Source organism: Pungitius pungitius, chromosome 1 (genome assembly GCF_949316345.1).
Source record: "Pungitius pungitius chromosome 1, fPunPun2.1, whole genome shotgun sequence".
NCBI classification, from domain to species: Eukaryota; Metazoa; Chordata; class Actinopteri; order Perciformes; family Gasterosteidae; genus Pungitius; species Pungitius pungitius.
Window position 1 is genome coordinate 12,031,735 of NC_084900.1, and position 20,531 is coordinate 12,052,265.

Consider the following 20,531-nt stretch of genomic DNA (forward strand, 5'->3'; position numbering starts at 1 on the left):
TCCTCAATAATGAAACTCGTTATGCTCGTTATGGTCAGACTTGAAGTCCAGGTATGCATGGCCAATGTGTCAGTAGAATCCATTATTCAAGCTGTCGTCGGGGTAGTGTGAGTTTGTGTGAACAGAAGATGAGCAGAGTGGGCGACTATTCATCCCCCTCCTCATCACATATAAGGTTTATCAGCCCAACAAATCCCTGGGGGGGGGGGGGGGGGGGCTACTGAAGGCACTGTGTGTGTGTGTGTGTGTGTGTGTGTGTGTGTACATGGTCAGCAGGTCTGGGCCTGTGTGAGTTATGACGGGTAAACACAGGGAGGGGTTGGATTTACAGCAGATGGCAATACTTAACGTCAGAGAAAGTGTGTGAGCAAGAGGAAGATGTTTGTGTGCACATTTGTTCTATGCGAGTCGTTTCCTGTCAGTGAAGCAATGGGTCTCTCTCTCTCTCTCTCTCTCTCTCTCTCTCTCTCTCTCTCTCTCTCTCTCTCTGTCTGCCAGCTCCTGGCACTCGTTTATTGTGGACATAACTAACAGCTGTGGCTTGTTGTAGTGGTTCAAATACTTTCTTCAACACAGCAAAAGTGCAATCGGTGCAACCGTGTTCCTAGATTGCAAATGAGCACATCATTGGTGATTGTCTGGGTAGAATTCTTATTGTACATTGTTGCTGTCCTGCAGTCACCTTGTGATGTACAAGGCTGAAAATGGACAGGTCCTACAGACAAGCATATATTTATATGTGTGTAAACGTTATATTTTGTGGAATATTGGTCTTTTTGTTGCATACATGTAATGCTGGAAGATACATTCACATTGCCCCAAAAAATGGTTGCTTTTGGTACATTAAATGAGGGTGTAGGTGTATTAGGTATTATCCGAGCCAAACACAGCTCTGCATGTGTCTCTGTCAACAGTTGGAAACAGTTTCATGTTTCATAAACCATGTCAGGGTTTATGGTTAACACATCTTTTCTGAGGCAGTGGTACACCTTAATGCATGCTGGGTTTCAGAGAAGTGAGGCGTCACCCCGCAGTGACACTTCCTGCAGCTCTAAACACACCACAGCAACTCCAACAGTTTGTCAGTTTGTATCTAGAAAGGGGAACAACACCCTTCAGCTCTCAGTCCTTCCTTCCTTTATAACTTCCGCTATGATTCTCTATCCAAATCACATTTAACAGAAATCTTTCTTTTTTTTGTATTCGAATTGACTGGAAGCTCGGGTTAGTAACGACTTAATTGAAATTAGTTGTTAATTAAATTGATATCTACAGTGTCTGGTCGGAACCTCTCCCAGAACAAAGACTCAGTTCACTTGGCTCACTAACCCAAAAGAATTAACAGGCTTGACTTTAAAAATACAAAAAAATGTAATAACTAAGGAAGCAAAAACAGTTACAAAGTGAAAGACTATTTGAAGTGTAATATTTCGCGGGAATGTTTCCTTCCCCAGTCGAATATGACCAACACAAATGGTTTGGTTCTCAGGAAGCTTCTGCCTCTCTCACCTCTGGCACAGCCTTTTGTATCTTGCGGGATGTGTTGGTTATTTTACAGCCCTTTGTGATTGGCTGCACATTCAAACGTAGCTCCACCCAGGTTGGTCATGCCCAGGCATTTTATGACCTTCCTATTTGGCTCCATCTGGTGACCAGGCCTGAAATCCCTCTCTCACCTAACCAGTCTACGACCATCAATATCCCCCAATACATTCAATGATTACACCTTTGATCTAAAGCTTTAACTAAACACAATATGGCATGCATTATATCATTATCTAATATCTCTACACTCTAATCATAACATATCTTACATAATCATATTTCATAACATCTTAAACATTATATTTGACTCATTTTATATATTCTCAAACTTTAGCCTGACACCCTTTATTGATAAGAATAAGATCCATTAGAGAAGGGATAGACAGAACTCCTCTCCCAGGCTAAACATTACATTATTGGTGTGTAAAGCGCTAAATGAGTTTCAAGATGGACAATATGTTTAATTTATAAAACAGAAATTAATATATTTAAGCAATAAGATGCGAGAGGCTGTAGTTTATCGTCCAATAATGTAATAGTTTGAGGGAGTTGTTAGACCCGACGCGCAATTGTACATTAGTGCTGAATAAAGCACCCCCCGTGACACTCTCAACCAATCAGAACGCTGGATTTCATCTACCCGTATTTTAATAAGGAATATTAATATTTTAATACGGGTACATGAAATCCAGCGTTCTGATTGGTTGAGAGTGAGTCACGGGGGGTGCATTATTTAGGGTTAATGTACAGTTGCTGTTCACACAGACCTGTGTGCTCCATATCACTGCGCACGCAAAGTAACAGGTTTTGCGCAGCCGTTAGTTGACATTTTAGCTTTTAGCTCGGTTCCGATCACCGGAAAAAGATCATAAACACCACAAATGATCGGTTTCGGGCAATGCGAGCTTTCGCAAACGGAGAATTAAGGTGGACGTTAATGCACAAAAAATTCAAATCAAATCAAAAGGATATTGGCTAAATGAAATATGAGTTGTTTATAAAATAATGAAGTTTGATAGAAATAAAGAGGTGAGCGTACAGAGGTTCAGGAACGTGGCACGATGGCTTTTCACATGACTCTCACCATTCTGCCAGCTCCAAATGTGCTTCATTCTGCAATTATGATATTTGATGAATAGCAGATATTATTAGGTAATGATAGATACTAAAATGCCAACAACAGAGTGACAGTCTGAGGAGTAATAAAGTCAAGAAACTAAATCAGCAAAATCTATGCTAACGCTGATTATTATATTATTATTGTTTTCTCAAAAGTTCAATAGTCCTTTAAAACTGTTTTAATTCCAAACTAACATACCAGCCATGTGTGTAAATGGCCAGTTCTTTCTCGCAATTTGTAATCACCTGTAGAAATATTGAATGGGTTTTTTATATTTGAACCTTTTTCTGACATTTCAAAGATGCCACGAATAACTGAGTCAAAGACGTACCAGTCCTTAATCGTGAACGTGTCTTGTTTCTTTCACACTAGCAGCATCTGGTCGCCACAGACCTCTACAGCAACATCACCCCTCTACAGCTCCTATTTGCTTCTCTTCTCCTCTCCCCTTGGTGTTCCTCCTCTAGCTTGCTTAAGCAAGTGTAGGGCAAAAGGAGGAGAAAACATGGCTGCAATATGATCGCACATCCACACTGTGTCCAGCTGTTTATTCTCTCGGCCGTCTCATTAGAGCTAATCTAAGCCCAAAGCCTGCCTGCTTTCCCTCTGCTTCCAAGAGGCTCACTACTTTTCTCCCTGGAAGCAGACCAGTGGACCTCAACCCCACTGCCTGGCTGTGACGCTCTGAACGAGAGAGTGTGTGGGTGTGTCTGTGGAATTATTCAATAGCAGTGTGCCTGATGACTTGTTTTACATCCACTGGCACTTTTTTAATGAGCATTCATGGTAGCGCAGACCTGAACTTACTACTCACTAAGACCAAAACCATTTCTCACCATTTCGGAGAGACTGGTAAACTTAATTTGAATCACAGAAATGTGCACACTGATAATTGCGTGTTGCGTTTCTCCAGGAAGGTTAAAGTTTTCCACAGTTCATCACAACCTCTGCTCATTTATGCTGAGGGATCTGCTGAGTGTCTCCTGCGTAGTCAGTAATTGAGCCACACAGAGGGGCTGAATGAGTCCAGACGTCCTCAGGTACCACGGATCCATACGTCCGTAGCACGGACGCGTCCATCCAGGAACCGCTTGGCATTTCAGTACATTTCAGAAAATGCTTATTCTTATCTGATCAAACAAACTTTTCTATATCTGCACTTTATTTGCATGAGATAAGTAACTAATAAATGAACCATATTTGATTTCTTTCACTTTCTTGCATCCGTGTCTCTTTTGCTATCAACGCCCGACTGCACCAACATCAAAGACTCCGGTCCTGCTGATCCAACGTTTGATTTGGAGGAGATAATTCTTTTAGCAGTCAAGCTTGGCAATATCCAAAAAAAAATCACACATGGATGTCAGCAGCGCTATGAATACCATCTAAGCTTTGTCTGACTGTGCACTTTCTTCAACGAGGAGATTCAGTGTGCCAGTGTAGTATGTGGTAGAATGAGGTTTCACACATCAAGCAAATAACCTCTCTGTATATCAGTCTAGTATACTGTATGTGTTTGAAGTATATATTCAGGATTTCTAACTGATTTAGCAGCGAAACATGTTTAAAAGATAAAGGTCGAGGTAAAGGAGGCTGTAAGAGTCAGGATTCATGCGCTCCAGTAATTTGATGTCTACGGGCCTTCTAACACACGTTCTGTAGCAGTCTGCAGGTGGTTTAATGAAGGTCAACCCAGTGGGAAGTGTGTGTGATGTCACCGCGATGTGTCGCCGCTCTACTCCAATCAGAGGCTGGCTGCCGCCGTCAGGTGGCTGCACGCATTTAATGAACCAGAGGAGAAACGTTTCACTTAGTGTGACGCAGCTGAGCATCGATAGATCAATGCTCATTTTTAGTTTGACCTTTTTATGATTGTTCTTGTTCTCAGCAGAGTGAGAAATATCTCTGTTATCTAGCAAAGATGTTTTCTGTGCTGTTTTTTCCTTTACTGCCTGTTTACTCTGTGTTCTGTGCTGGCCACCAAAATATAACTTTCCACGGATAATGACAAACTGGGCCTTTGAGTGGACAACCCGGCCCTGCTAACGTGTCTGTAAAAGGATAATACACTTACAGTCTCAAATGACTCCTTAATTGATTAAATAAAGGGGCATTTCAGTGATAGATGCTTTGATAGAAAACAGAATTAATAGGTGCCAGATTTAAAAAAAATAATGTGTGGAAATGTAGATCTTTGGGGTAAACGTCTGAGATGATGGATCCTACATTTCTCAGAATGCAGTATCATCATTAGCACTCCCTGCAAGCAAATGGATGCTGGTGGTTAGTGGTGGTTGTAAAACACATCTGTGGTTGGCCGAATGCTTGAATGTGGTATACATGTACCGTATCCAGGGGTAGGGATGCTCAGGTTGGAGAAGGCATATTGCCCCCAGGATTCTAGGCACTGGTGGGATTGGTGGTGAATCCTATGATGACAGTGAGGCAAGTTGAGCAGTTACACAATGACGAAATTAACGTCCACTTTTGCATCCATTCTTCCAACTTTACATTTTCCAGTTCCTAAGACAAACAAGGTCAGTTTATGGTTTTGGAGGATAAAGAAGCTCTCTTCTTCTGAACAATATGACAAGCAAGAGAGAACCACCTTTCTCAGGGTGCAGATGTTGTACTTCACACTGCTGTGTGCGTCTGCAGGTCGTCAGTGAGAGCAACAGTGCTCCACTTCGTAGTACCTCAGGCTTGTAGTACTTCAGCTTGGTATGGTCCACACTTCCGGTTTGCAGTGGTAACAAATCCGTTTGCTTTTATCGACTACGCTGTCTGGTAGAGGCTTCAAATGAAAATGTCCATTTAAAAGTGCATGTAAATTACTGCCACCTTTATCTCTATCTTGTCCTTTTTGGATTTGATGTATAGAACAGTACCTCCTCAATTGGACCCCTCAAGCAAGATATTCCAAATGTATTCAAAGAGCTGTTCTGTGTATTAATGGCTTCAAAAAATGTATGTTCTGTTCTACCTGTACTGTAGACTTAAAATTTCACAATCATTACAATAAAATATAGTGTAATTACCCTCTATCTTCTATTTTTCTTTCCCAGTGAGCTCTTAGGTCCCGACTTCACAGAGACCTACTACACAGGAGACGGGCAGCCGGTGACTATAGCCAACAGAAATTACACTGTGAGTATGAAGCAACAGGGTAAAGTAAGTCTCTAGGTTTTCTAAATGCTTGTTACTAGCACACTCTTCTTTTAGTTTGTTTTTTTATCCCATTATCACTTTCTTTCTCATGAAGACATTCATTGAATTCATTCATGTCTTAACCCTAAACCAACGTTGATCATACTTCACAATAATATTTTAAATGAATACAACAAAGACCACCTGGGAAAATGGTGTCCTTCCTATGCTAGTTTGGAGTTGTGCCCGTGTAGAAGAGAGAGAGACAGAAGCGTACATGGAGCGTGGAGGTGACAGGATTTTTTCACATCCTACTCAGTGAATTATAGATTTATTTTGACCAGAGTTTGTGTATTCATCAGAGGTAGTGATCCAGCTCCTGGCATGCAGTGAATCCTGATACAAGGGACACAGCTAACATGGCTCCGCAGCATGGATGCGTGGAGGCAGGATCCTGTTCTTTTTCTGAGTGGAGCGGGAAGAAAAAGACGTTCTGACTATAAAATTGCCCAAATCTTGAGGGATCTTTGGCATTCATGGGACATAGAGCCTCTCAACCCCGCCTCTTTACTACTGAGTCTTACATAAAGAGAGCAAGTGACATCATTCTGGAATCATCTAATAGTGAGTTTTACGACTTTTAGGACCTAATGATTTAAATGGCTGCTTCTGGATTTACCCTCAAAATAATAATCTGCTGAGTTAAAGAATTTTGTTAGTCAGTCCAAAGCTTGTCTTTGAGGCTTTCTTTTCAAAATTGAAAATGTCACTTTGGATGATGGTAGGCCATTTTTGTTAAACATACCATCAATCAATTTGAAACATTTATTTGAATTAGGACAGACAAGTTAATGAAGTGAAGAAAAGTGTTTTGATGAGTGACAATCAAGTTTAGACAGAGTCTTTGGTGCATAGACGCTGCGGAGAGAATTGTATTTGACGAAAAGTAAAAGCCTTTTGGTGATAGTTCCTTTGATCTTTTATCAACAGTATCAAGCAAACGCACAATCCCCTTTGTACGATATCCATTGAAGTCCCTTGATTTCAATCTGTAAAGACTCCAGTTATCACAATCTCTGCAGACGCTTCACATCGCAAGAGTTTTTGATGGTCGACTGTATTCGGGTTCTTTTGGGCTCAATTTTGATGCTGATTGAGTTTGTTTAGGAACCAGTTTGTCCTCAACTGACTTGAGGCAGCAGTCCTGCATGATAAATTATGTATGCCTTTGCCAGGTCAGATGATTAATAGCTCCGTGGATCAATTAAAAGTGGTTTCGTTTTGGAGCTGCTACAAGCTCTTTTTAGCAAATGCATGGTACTGAATATATTCTCCTGCTTTGGAAACAGGCTAGTACAAGTGGATTGTGTAAAAATAGAAAATTTGACTCTTATTAACCTAGAAAAAAAGTTTTAAATGTTTGAGCAAATCACATTACAAGCCAATTTTTTTTTTACAAATTTTGCTTGTTATTTAAGCAATTTGTTTTGTGTCCACTGTACACACTGGAACCATGTGACAGGGACCCTTGTTAAAAGCTTTGAAAAATCTAATTGTTGTAAAATGTATTTAGGTATACAATACCAACATTTTGTATTACCAACATTTGGTATTTGTCAGTCGTCTTTGATTGGAAAAACATTGTTTTCAAACCTCAGAAACCTCTTACTATTATTTCTGCCCAGCAGTGTTATCCCCATAAAGTAATCATACAAGACAAATCATCAGTGACGTTGTGCCGGTGTTTTTATGCAATTGTTTGTAGTTACTAAAAAACATTTAAAGATATTCAACAAGACAGAGTTCAAGAAATTTGAAAAACACAAGAAGAGTTTGACGGATAAAAGCATTTTTCTTTTCTGTTGCATTAAGTCATCCAACAGGATCTTTTTGGCTTGTTGATTATAATAAAGAGAGCCTGAAGGATCCAATCTTAGTCCCTCAGCCTTAATACATCTGTTAGTCACAAGTAATCTTTACGGACTGATGTTCTGTGTTACATCGAGAATGAAGAAAAAAAAAAATCTGAAATGCAAACATTTTTCAACAGAAACAAAAAAGAAAAATCATTCAGTGTAATCGTTAATACTGCTTTGGAAATCAGGCGTCCTTGTGAAATATTGTAATTTGAAGTGTGAAGTTCACACCAAGGTGCAAAAGCTTTAAATACATACAATACATGTTTTGGACACCATCGGCCTGATATGAAGGGACACATCCACACTGGGAATGATGATAATGATAATTGAAAAAATAACCTACATAAATATAAATGAAAATCACTTCTTGGGAACTGAATTCAAGCAACCAACTGAGGATGTGATAAAATTCTCTGGTGTTCATCAGAATTCATCAAAAAGTTGCCTTTTGGGGCGTCCTCACTGCTGTGCTGCCATGAATCAACACAGTTTCCTGCGTTAACTGATATGGAGGAGGTGAACTCAAACAGACATCAACGTGATCACCACTGCTTCTAGACTAATTGAATATTCTTTGAAAGTGATGTGACTGATGGAGGTGACCCCAAGTGTACCAGCCCCACCTTAGCGGATGTTTCGGCCACGGATCCCCAGCCGATCTACAAGGTCGGGCGGTTCTGCTCCGTTCTTCTGACCACTACCCCCGCCCCCCTAGTCTGTTCGCCCAAATGATAATAGTAATAACGAGTAGTAGAGGTAACAAAAGAGTCTTTACGATAAGTGCAAAACAAATCAGTGCTAATCAGCACTACAAAGGTTTTTAGCTGTGTTTTTTTGTCCAATTATTTTGGCAAAGTTGTTAATGTTAATGAAATGTTGGTTTTGTCCCATAACAAGTCTGTGGACAGAAAATGAAAAAATGTCTTCAACACAACAATTTCACATGTACTTTGCAAAGCACCGTGAATAATGTTTCAGAGAAGAACACAGCTTGAGAGAGGCTTAATGCGTATGCAGATGTCTTTGGTCCAACCTGGTCAGACAAAGTGAGGTAAACTTCGAATGACCTGCTGCAAACACGTCTGACGCCGACTGTGCTGTAGCAGCTTGAAAGGCAGATCCCATCTCTGCGCGTGACAGCTCTGTTCTGCATAGTAAGCCCTCACAGATGGTGGGTTAATGGCGGCGGGCAGATCCCTTGGACTGCTTCCACGTCCCAACCTGTACCTGTGAGCAGAGTAAGTGCTGAGAGTGGGTCAGGGGCGGCTCTCTCTGACTGATGATTCATATGTTGGCTCTGACGCAGCACTCTCCACTGCTGCTGTTCAAATGAAAGAAATCATTTTGCTCTCTAATGAGCCTAATGAAGGTATCCTTTCCACATTGTGATGATAACTCCCTTTCCACCATTGGCACCATGTCTTCTGGCACAAAGGCACAGAAGCTATTTAGAAGCTATGACAGGTGTGCTGCATTTGGTCTTTAAAGGTTTAAAGTTCTTTTGTTTTTAGCGTGAGCTATGGGTTCTGGTAGATGTCTGGTTTGAACTTAAGGGCTGATGAACATTATAATGAAGATCTGCATTGGGACACAAAACAGTGTGCTCATAGTTATGGTCCCAGTTTGGGGTGTTTTGGGGCAACAAGAACCAAAGTGTAACATTTTATTAAAAACTATGATTTTGTGTCCAAAAATAATTCCTTTATTCCTTTATTAGTTACGATTAACTTTCAGTCACTGGTATTCAATGGCTCCAGCTCCAATGATGGAAAAATGATGTCCGGTTAAATGGTAAAAGGAGCATATTTGTAGATTTCTTTTCAAGTCTTCTAGTCAAACATATCTCCCAGATTAGTGACTCTGGAGGAGAGAGGTATGACCTGACTGTCAAAGATGAGATGAGCTATGGAGGATCCCTGAACCTGGTGTGGACTCTAAGCTCTTTAACACTTGCTATTGCAATTTAATCATTCACCCTTTAACACCCATTTATACACTTGACATGACATGAGCGACCACACACAGTGACCCCTGTCCATCAGTACATCAGGGCATACCGGTCTACTGGCAAAGGGAAGGGAGTGAATCACCTTTTTTACAGTGGATGTGCCATAAAAACCCTCAGGGAAGTGGGATAAGACAGAGATAAACGCGGAGACATGAGGAATATAGCTGTAATTAGTGTAATGGCAAAATATATTTTACACATATGTGTCCCTGCCTTGAACCCAAAATATACGTATCATCTATCGAGGAGACAGCTAATGGAGGAGTAGTAGAACAACTGACAGTGAATTACAGCCTAAGCTCATTACTTTTACAGAGTCAAAAAAAGTTAAAACTATGCAGAAAGGCAGACCTTGTGTTTGAAACATCTTTATTGTCTTGAGTGTGCCAAAATCAGCCAGTGCCAGGTACCAGATGAACCCACGTCTGACAGCTTGTGTGTAAAAGATCTGTGGTGGGAATTTCTGTATGTGGACAATGTTTTGGTGAAAAGTGACTTGTGGTGCAAACTTGTAAGTAAAATGAACTAGGCAAAAGACAACATTGAATCTTCTGAAGAACAAAACTCTCTTTTCCTTTATTACGCCACCTAAACACCTATGAATTAAAGAGGGGTGACTGTGGGAGAGTAGTATCCTCGTTCAACTTGGAGGATCCGTGGTTTGATCCTTAGCTCTGCTAGTGTCCTTGTACATATGTCCTCGGGGGAAGACACTTATCCCCAAAATTGCTGCCGCTGTGACTACGCCGTGTGAATGTTAGTCGGTAATGGACGGGTGTCACTGTGTGTGGTAGCTCCTCCCATCAGTGTATGGATGGGTGTCAATGGGTGAATGGTGGCATGTGGTGTTGAAGCTTTGAGCGGTCAGAAGACTAGAAAAGAGCAATGCAAGTACAGCATTTCTTATTCCATTTCCCACACTGTCTAAGTGAGTGTAGGCAGCTTTGCTGAGCCGTATTGATTCCATTCAGTCGCCAGCTGTAGCCATGAAACACCACATGAGCGCCAGGACCACAGCACACGCATGTCTTCATGAACATCATTGCAGCTTTTTAATGTGTTTCTTCTCATGAAAGATGTATCAAAGGATACTGATTGTGTTTTTTTTTTTTGCCTTTCAGGGTCACTGCTTCTACCAGGGCCATGTGAGGGACCATCCAGAGTCCTGGGTCGCTCTCAGCACATGCTCAGGAGTCAGGTAAAGGAAACTCAGATGCTGGATTTGATTCAGTCCTGTGTCTTTTTTACCCTTCTGACTTAAGGAAGATCCAGGATTCAAACAAAATCATAATTCCATTGGTCAATATGGTGAATTGGCCACCACAAGGGTTGTCATTTTCCAAGTTGTCTCTAGCTTTAGGAAGGACAAATGTTGTGACTGGAAGTGTAAAGTCCCTGTCATCCCATGTTATATTCCCAGAGCCACAGCTCCTAAAGAAAACATTGCAATCATGCTAGTGTTTATACACAGTGCTTTGTGCTCAATCAACATACTGGTACTTCCTTTACCCGGTTACAGTGGTCTTTTTCCACATTTCTTCAACCTATAATAACTCTTTGGGCTAGTTGGGGAACCCGAAACCCAAGACTAGCATAATGCCACTTTCGGACCGCGCACATGAAAAACATATCCGTAGAGAAAAGTTTGAAGAAAAGGTTAGATATATGGTGTATCTAAGTTCCATAGTGACTACAAAAGCATAATCACAATTTTTCACAAACCGTGACCTTGGAGTAACTAGCCCGTCTCCATCCACAGGCTTTAATGTTCAAGTGGGAAAATAGTAGGTTAAAAAATCAGAGATGTCATTCAGAGCGAGGCAGGTTGAGGCCTTCAAGGTGAGCAATTACATTTTAAAATCAATTTGAAACTTAACAGGGAGCAAGTGTAGAGAGGCAAGCACAGGAGGGATGTGATTGTACATCTCTGTCTCAGTAATGAGTCCCTGCAGCAGTTCGATGGGGGGCAGGGGAGGGAAATGCTCCTATACCAGAGAACAGTGCACAGCAATACCCAAACTTTGGTCAGCAATTGATCAAAAATGCCTAGTTAGTGAAAAACAACAAATGTAGAATGTAAGATAATCTTGACCAATGCTCTTTTTACAATGCTAAGAAAAGGGGGAAGTGACCTGTTGATAATTGTATCATTGCAGTGTCATGATGTTTCCACATTGTTGTGTTTTCTTACATATGTATTTTTCTGGGGGTTTTTCACATTGCCGTGTTGTTTCCACGCTGTCATGTTTTTCCCTTGTTTTCTTGAGATGTATTTACACAATGTCTCCGTTGTCCGTTTGTCCGGCAACATCTCAAGACTGCCCATAGGGACATTTTGCCAAAAAATGTCCACCTGGCCTCAAGGAAGAACAGATTAGAATTTGCGAGAACAGAGCTAGCACAGATGTTAGAAGGACAGGTGCAATAAACTCAACGTTAGCAATGCTCGCTACTTCTAGCATGCTAGCATGCCAATGGTAGAGCTGGAATGAGGATAATGCCAATACAGGCTTTGTCCTAAAAAAAGATTGAAAGAGATGCAACAACAGACATTGCCCTAAACATACAGTACACAAGCTGCTTGTGTTGTAGTGAGCAGCGAATACAATTCAACCCTTGGTAAAACATGTGTGGCCTGCTGTACTAGAACTGCTTCAAAAATCACAGAATCAGCAGACCTCATCTTTGTACTCCTTACTGATCACCTGCATTATTAAATCAGCTTAGTGCGTCTCACCCACTTTAAGCAAAGTCCTCTCAAATTAGTTACCCTCCTGTTATGAATAATAACACTGACTTAGAGGTCGCAAGGTGGCAGAGACATCTATGAGTTCCTGCCTGATAATATTTTACCTATTTGATCATTACTGAATACAGAACATGAATTGCTCTGATATTCTGAATGAATATAATCGGATGTCTTAGAGCAGTGATAACCATGTCCAAACAACAAATTAAGATAAAGTTTTGTTCCAGTCCCAGAACCCTTGTATTGCCTTCAGATTGTAAAGTTGGTAAATGGTCATTTGATCCTGATCTGGGATCCAAGCAGCAGTTTTAACAGTCCTACATTGGCACAGCCTTGGACCGGTTTTAATATGGAATGCCTTTCATATAAAAGTCTCAGATTGAAGCTTTCTTCTGGCAATGGAGGATGCATGTCCCCAAAATATATTAGATAAAGACATTAAGTTACAGCTCAGTGGGAATTCATTATAAAGCCTAAGAACTTCTTTATATATGTCTTCCTGATGGAGGCTGGTTCAGTGCTGAAATGTCCGTCTGGCCTCCCATCCCTCTGTCCTGATCTGGGAGGAAGCCAGATGCTGCTTGTTGACATCAGCTGTGATGGGAACAGAGCAGACGTGGGGGAGAACAGAGATCTGTGAGCCAACAGAATGTAAAAGCTTTCTAAATGTCCACTGGGTCACAGAGCTGACTCACTCAAGTGTGTTCTTGGATCAAAAAGGGTTGAACAGAAGGATGTAATATATCTTCTTTTAAACAAAAAACCTTTTGTCTGCAATCATAGCTTACACGTCTGTTTTCTGTACTGTTCTGTAGAAACACAGCCACTTGCACATCTGTAGTCTCTGGCTAGCTAACATTAGACATAATCCAGTGAGATTTGAAGTGAGATTGTATTTCTCTCAAAATGATCAGATAAATATCATCACAACTCCTGACAACCATTCCCCACTATTCACTATTCCTGCAGTTTTCAAAACCATCCTACACCTTCCCAAAATCCAGGGCTCCATCCAGATCGCTGGAGCTAACAACACATTTTGACCGAGCCAAGAGTTTTCTTCTTCAGATATTTCACAACAAGAATTACGCTTGTTGATTTCCTTACCAACTTTCTGTCATTCCACATTTCATCACATCTAAAACCACTTAGATTGTACTCAAAAAGGGGGTTCTATGCATTTCCTTAATTGTCATTCATACAGAGTGAATTTTAGTACGCTACCAAGGCACGTGGGAGAGCTCTTAATAAAGTGTGCATCAGTGAAACGTGAGGCCTACACAACCTACAAAGCAGCATGACTGCTATCAACTCATGGAGGGCTTTTATCCCCATTTATCCCCCACATCAATGTCTGGGATAGCTGATATGTGTTCATTGTGTAGCTGTTTTTTGACCTGAATGTGTGTGTAGGTGCAGGCACAGACAGAGAGACAGAGCGCAAGGTTTTTTCTGGTAGAAAACAAGAAATTCTATTCCAATCCAACATTAATCATTAGCCTACCGACCAATTGGAAACATCCTGTTTTTATAACCTTAATAACTTTTCCCACTACTGCGATGGATTGAATATAAGATCTGCATCCAATCATCAATCAGACCACTTTTAGACCACAATCAGGCTCTTCATTGTGCTCCAGCTGCAGTGTTGTATGTTGCCTATTTTGTCCGTGCATTCAATGTCTTTCTTCCAAATAGTCATACTGCACAACCCTGCAAAACTCGAAGGGGAACTGATGATTTCGCAGAAGTTAAAATCTTATGGTTGCAAAATTTGCCAATTACCGAAGGCCCCCGCTGACAGGATGATAAAGTTGTGGATCACAACTTTTGGTTTGTAGTCCCTTATCTGCAGTCCTGCAGCCTTGTTTTCATTGCTGCTCCTGCCCCACAGTTCCCAGCTCATTTCCTCCGCAGGCAGCTTTAGAGCCAATAACGAGGTGTTTAGTATAGACTCGCGATGAATTACATGGTTTTAGGATAAATTGATAAACAGCCTAGGACAAATAATTACTTCGGGAAAAATAATTCTCAAAAAGCATGGCTCCAAGCTCAGCTGTGCACCTTCAACACAACGCTTTTCACGTTAAATGTTTTGATTCTCTTTGTGTAAATGGTTTCTGCGCTGAAAATAAACATCAACTCTTAAAGGCAGTTCACAGACAAGGAATGAAATGTGTTTTATACAAACTTCTGATGCTTATATAGAACCACAGCAACGTTGTTTTCTCTTGTGCATGTAAGATATATAGATTATAGACTGTTACTTTATTAATCCTGCAAGGGGACATTTTTTACATTTGTATACAAGTTAATAAATAAATAAAGTTGAATTGAAATATATAATGGCAAATGCACAATATATACAAGAACATAGAATAGTTAAATTAGGCATTCCAAAATGAATGGGAAGTAATCAGTTGAAATTACTTTTATAATGTGATGTATACCTTTGATTTAGTTCCTGATTACGTTTCTAACATAAACCTCCCATCCCTGATTATCAGCTGCTCTTTGACCATTTTACTGTTAAGTCGTTCAAAATTCATATTTAACATTTTCTTCTATTTCGACTTCTTTTTTTTCTTCTATTTATTACAGCAATACTCAGTGCGGTTTATCAATGTATGTTATAACGACTAATTTCACACCAGTTGTTGTATGACTTCCTCATTGAAAAGAAAGCATCATCTTTCAAACTCTACCAAACTGCCTCATCTGAGTCTTGTAATGACAGAAACCAATACTCAGTGTTGTTTACAGTCAAATTTACAGGTTAAATAGAATCAACGGCCAAGTGCCTTGCAGTTTTATTCTTGTTTATTTGTGGAAAACGTTTGTGGGTGCGTGTCTGATTATCAATGTCTGTTAGCGGGCTGTCTTGAAAAAAAAGCTCTCTGAGAACACTTTGAGAAGGAGAGAGAGAATTCTCCTTACAAATGTGTAGATGCAACTAAAATAAAATAGTAAGAAGAAGAATTTAGTGATTAAACACTGTAAAACAGCTGTATTGTAATAATTCTTTGTAGATTTTGGGGATAATGGGGATTCAGGGAGCGTCACTCATTTCGGTCTTTAGTCACGCCGTCCCGCCACACATCCATTTTCTCACACACAAAAAAGGAATCGGACTTCGAGCCTCGTAGGTTCTGAACAGTGCGCTTGTTCTGGTGATTTCTTCCGCTCTGTAGAATGAACCAAAGGTACACCGACGTATGTTGTCACCATAACAACTAACAACATATAGGGCCATATTCTGAGTTCAATGTCCGTTCTTCTCTTTCTACGTGTCAGACACGCACAATGCCGTGTCAGCGGAAAAAACAAGCAATTTTAGCGGACATACATTGACGGTGAGGCGTTATCCCGAGCAATTAGATTTTTTGTGGCTGCCAGCTGCGGCGATCCCGCTCAATACTGGAGCAATTTCAGAAATTGTTGTTCCCATTAGTCACTTTGACACAAAAAAAATAGAAAGACTAGGTTTCAAATTGAAAAATACCGAAGTTACCCTTTAAATCTTTTTTTCATACAGTGGACACAAAAGGACAATGTAAAAGTGATTGAGTGCTTTGAAAAGTTACTGAGGACAGTATGATGTCTGTTTTGTGTTTAAGATTGAATGCTCTTTCCTTTAAGCTCAGAGGACTTTTTGTGGGGGTTAAAAGTGTCAGATCAAGGTGAGGTTCAGGTGTCATGCTCGTAATCTTTAGTGCCTAGTTCTTCTTTTCTGGTAGAGCGTTTGGTTCACTCAATTGGCCAATTTGAAACACCATTGATGAACCCATTTGATCATTAATTATTAGCCAAAGCTAACTTCAGGTTTCAGGACTTCAGGTTGCGAAAGCGGGCTATTGTGAGTCAGTGTAGAGCAGTGGTTTTGATCCTTGGTTTGTGTGTCTTTTGGCAAGACACTTCACCCCAGCATTGCTGGTTCTTGAATTAAGTCCTCAGTTGGTATTGCAGCGTTGAGGGTACTGGTATTTGTACTGGCATTGTACACTTTTTAACGATACCCAGCCCTTACTACTCCTTTCTGTCTCTCTCCCTCTACACAGGGGCCTGATATCCTTGAATTCCAGTGACACGTATTACCTTGAGCCAATCAGTGGTGTTGATCCACTCCACCATTTACTGTGGAGTGCAGAGGAACTGCCAATTAAAGGTGGACACTGTGGACACGGCCATCATAACCCACAGTCCAACCACATCTCCAACCTGCTCAGACAATTTCATTCCAGGGTGAGTCTTTCACATTATACAACATGTATCAGGTTGTTTTCCTGATATAAAGATAAGTACTGCAGTGTAACAATACAATTATTTTCTCTGTGAAGAGTCAACAGCGTGGTGAATGCTTGTGTTTGCTGTCATATTTCTACGCTCTTAGCCTTAGCCGCAAAACCCTTGTGTGTTTGAATCCAGAGACAAATCGATCCCACAAAATATTGTTCTGTCCCCAAAAACAATTGAAAGATGACTACTGCAATACTGCAGCAAAAGTAGATTGTGTCCTGAAGACTTGCACAATTTATTTAAGAGATGTCATTTAGATGCAATAAAAATCCATGTTCCACTCAAGGCGACTTCATTTGATGATTTCCTTAGGTCAAGCACCAAGGCATCAGGTGTGATAACTCCATGGAGTCTGTGTCTGTTTGCTGATTTGCTGATCTGGCCGCTTTATGTTACCATGTGATGGGGTAACATAAAGAAACTAAGAGCCTGTTTGAGTTCAACAGCAATACATTTTGTTGATGGTGGATTAAACTTTTGTGCTGTGAAGATACCAAATTTCATAGAAAGGCACAAAAAGAGTTGTGATTTCTTCCTTTCCACTTATTTGATGGACTGTAGCAGTGTTGTAGTGTTTATCACGCAAAATATTTGGCTCGCAGCGTTAATGGTCTCTTTGGTATGCAAACACAGTGTTGAATAGGTCTCCGTGCTGTTTCCGAGAGAAAAATTGCTCTCGCTCCTCCTGGAAATTGAGAGAATTATGGCTTTGACTCAGCCATTTAGGTCTGTTTAAGGCTGTGAGTCAATTTGCTGTGCTTTTATGGAGTAGAAGACCTTGACACAAGTCTAATTTGCTCACCTGCAGTTATAGATAATAAAAGGCCCCTCAGTGGACCTTCTTCCTTCATATGTCTCCACGGCTGGGACACATTCCCATTCTTATACTTATATATTGTTAATTTTCCAGTTTTCTGCTCATTTTAAACTGTTGATCATCACGATCGTTCTTTCCAGCCTTCTCAGGCCTCCACAACGGGCATCATCTTTTTCCCATAGTCCTCTGTCTTCCTCCCTCCTGCACCCAGACCCTCTTGTCCCAATTCCCTCCACTGCCACCAATTAATCCTGGGTTGTTATGCCAGCCACCAGCAGAGTTCCTTCCCCTTATTTGCCTCTCAAACAAACAAAGCGACGCGTAGAGGATGCTAGTGCGGATATGTTCCACTGACTCCCCGACCATCTGCAATATTGGTGCTGAGTCCGGAGCGAGCCGAGGCAGCAGTCCCCACTGAAATCGATGGGTTTTAATTACAGCAGTAATGAAGTATTAGGCGGAGGCTGATGGGGCCTACAAGGAGTCGTAAAGCTCTTTAAAAACAAGAGCATTGATAGATGGGAGGCTAAAAGGACTTTCACTCTTTGTGGACCACTTGTGCATAGGTGCATTATGAAAGAATTTCATAACTTGAAATACTGACACCATTACCTGCTCACCTGCAGGTTTATTTTTATTTTTGCCTTTGAAAAACACACACACACACACACACACACATATGAACCCATACGCACAGGGAAGAAAGAAAAAACTGGAACAGAGAGAGAAAAGAAAAAGGAAAAAAAGTGGTGTCTGGATGGCTCTGTCCTTTCGATATCAAGATAAGTCCTGAGACAACATTCATGTGCCCTTCTCCTTAACTATCGTTGATGTGTCTCTTCATCCATACGTCTAGTGTTGGTGGTTCCGTCCTGTGTTATCTCTGTGTAATGACCTTTTTACCAGCTGATAGCAGAATTCTTAGCAGATACCGGTCTTCTCCCAACACATCACACCAAGGTAGAGAAACATACATGACTTACATACATCGTACATCATAGCCCTGACAATGGTTGTATGGACATTTTCCCAGAATTCTACAATTTCCGGCCAAAACCAAAAATACATGAGAATGGTTTAGATTTACTGCACCACAATTCCTCCAACATGGTTGAGCAATACACAGACACCCGTTTGTAATTTGGGGGGTAATAAAGAATCTGAGTACATTTTTCCAACAATGTTCCCTCCAGGTTGGTGAGGATGTTGAGGACTGTTGTGTCCTCCAAATATTTAACCATTTATCCTTTGTAATATTCACTTCAAGTTCTTGTTCCCATTTTAGTTTCACATAACAAGTTGTTTTTCCTAGATCAGGTGTTGATATGATTCTGTATTTCTTGTTGTTGTTGAGTTGTAAACTGCCACTATGGTTGTAATTATTCACTGTTTACCTTGTTTCATTTTGTGCTTTATTTTCCTGTCAAAAAATCCTTTAATTGTAGTTATCTGAAGAGGTCCTGGTTATTTAGCGTGTATTTATCGCTTAGCTCCTGGAAGCTTACCACACTGCTGCATTGCTGTTATTCCATATGATATGTTTAAACCTCTGATCAAGAATACCTGGAATAAAATGTGTATCGTAGGCTATCCAAAGCTCCTCCTCTAATCGTTTTTTTCTTATTTCTTTAAACCACATCTCTAAGCTCTGTTCAAGTAGATGTTTTTCCATACTTCTGTCTCCAATAAGGCTGCATTTTGTGTTGAGATAAGTTACGTTCTGTCTTACCTATTACCTACTCGGAAATTGATTATCAATTGATATAATAATTATTAATGTGGAAAATTATGTATTCTCCCAAAGATATAAAACTGTTTTGTTTTATCAATTTTGGAAACCAATCAATGTATGGAGTAGTATAATGTGTATTTTAGCAAACCGATCACACTTATGTTTTGTGCATAACCTTGTTCTAGGTCAAAAGGAACGCCTGGGGTACAACCAAGTACTTGGAGCTGTACATAGTGGCTGACAACACACTGGTGAGCAGACAGAACCTCCTCAGTGAGCCCATCCATCTCTACAGCACCATCTCCCTGTGTTATTCTGCCTGAACGCCACATTTTACCCCAGATGTCGGACAGCTTTCAAACTAGGATCCACATCTTAAACAACTATGTCATTCCAGCTAACAGAGCTCTTTTACACCGAGAGGTCTGAGCCTATGATAGTCACACCCAGGCGGAAGCATGTGCCGATGAGGCGGAAGGATTTGTCTGTTTAACGGCATGTATTTAGCTGGAATCCAAGGTTGGAAGGTCTGTTAAATAGACACTAAGCTAAAGTGATGAGATGCTATATCTTTATAAAACGCAGTCAAGGTTTTGTCTTCTACATTAATACCATGGTAACAGCACATGGTGACCAAAAAGAGTTTGGTCCTCTCTTCTTATAATTGGTATAATTAGCATAATGTAGTGGGGTAGAAGTGGGAGGATCAATTGAGTTATAGTTATGTTTCAATGTCTCTTGTCTCTTCAGAGAAAGAAGTGTCTCTTTTTTTATTTTTCTGACTGCTCCTCTCATTCATGCCACTAATTCTCCCCTGTCTTCCCTGCGCTGCAGTTTAAACGGCAAAATAAGGACTATGAAAAGACCAAGGCGAGGATAATGGAGATTGCCAATTATGTGGATAAGGTATGACTGATGAGTTCTCCTGTTGCCTGTTACAGTTCTCTATTTAATAAAATAGTATATTGGTTGCACATTCAATGCCTATCGTGATGTCATCTCTCGCCGTTCCAGATAAATAACCAGTTATTGAAATGTGCACATAGATATTTACTGGTGAATGAAGCCCATCAGCATTCAATCTATAATGTCCTTCGGTAGCCCATGAGGGCAGATTGGCAGGCAGATTGCGTTGTGTGTCTAGACTGGGCTTTGGAATCTAGTGACCAGATTGTGTGTGTGCAGAGACCTTTTTTGT

At 40.6% G+C, this 20,531-nt stretch overlaps 1 protein-coding gene across 1 annotated transcript in view; it reads left to right on the top strand.

The window, feature by feature from the left end:
• The window catches only part of adam19a (ADAM metallopeptidase domain 19a), a 95,416-nt gene that overhangs the window by 52,737 nt on the left and 22,148 nt on the right, over positions 1-20,531 (top strand). Inside the window, exons 4-8 of the mRNA XM_037479660.2 lie at positions 5,731-5,812; positions 10,861-10,937; positions 16,547-16,730; positions 19,519-19,584; positions 20,168-20,239. Coding sequence (XP_037335557.2) covers positions 5,731-5,812; positions 10,861-10,937; positions 16,547-16,730; positions 19,519-19,584; positions 20,168-20,239 — 481 coding nt within the window. The remainder of the gene's footprint in view (positions 1-5,730; positions 5,813-10,860; positions 10,938-16,546; positions 16,731-19,518; positions 19,585-20,167; positions 20,240-20,531) is intronic.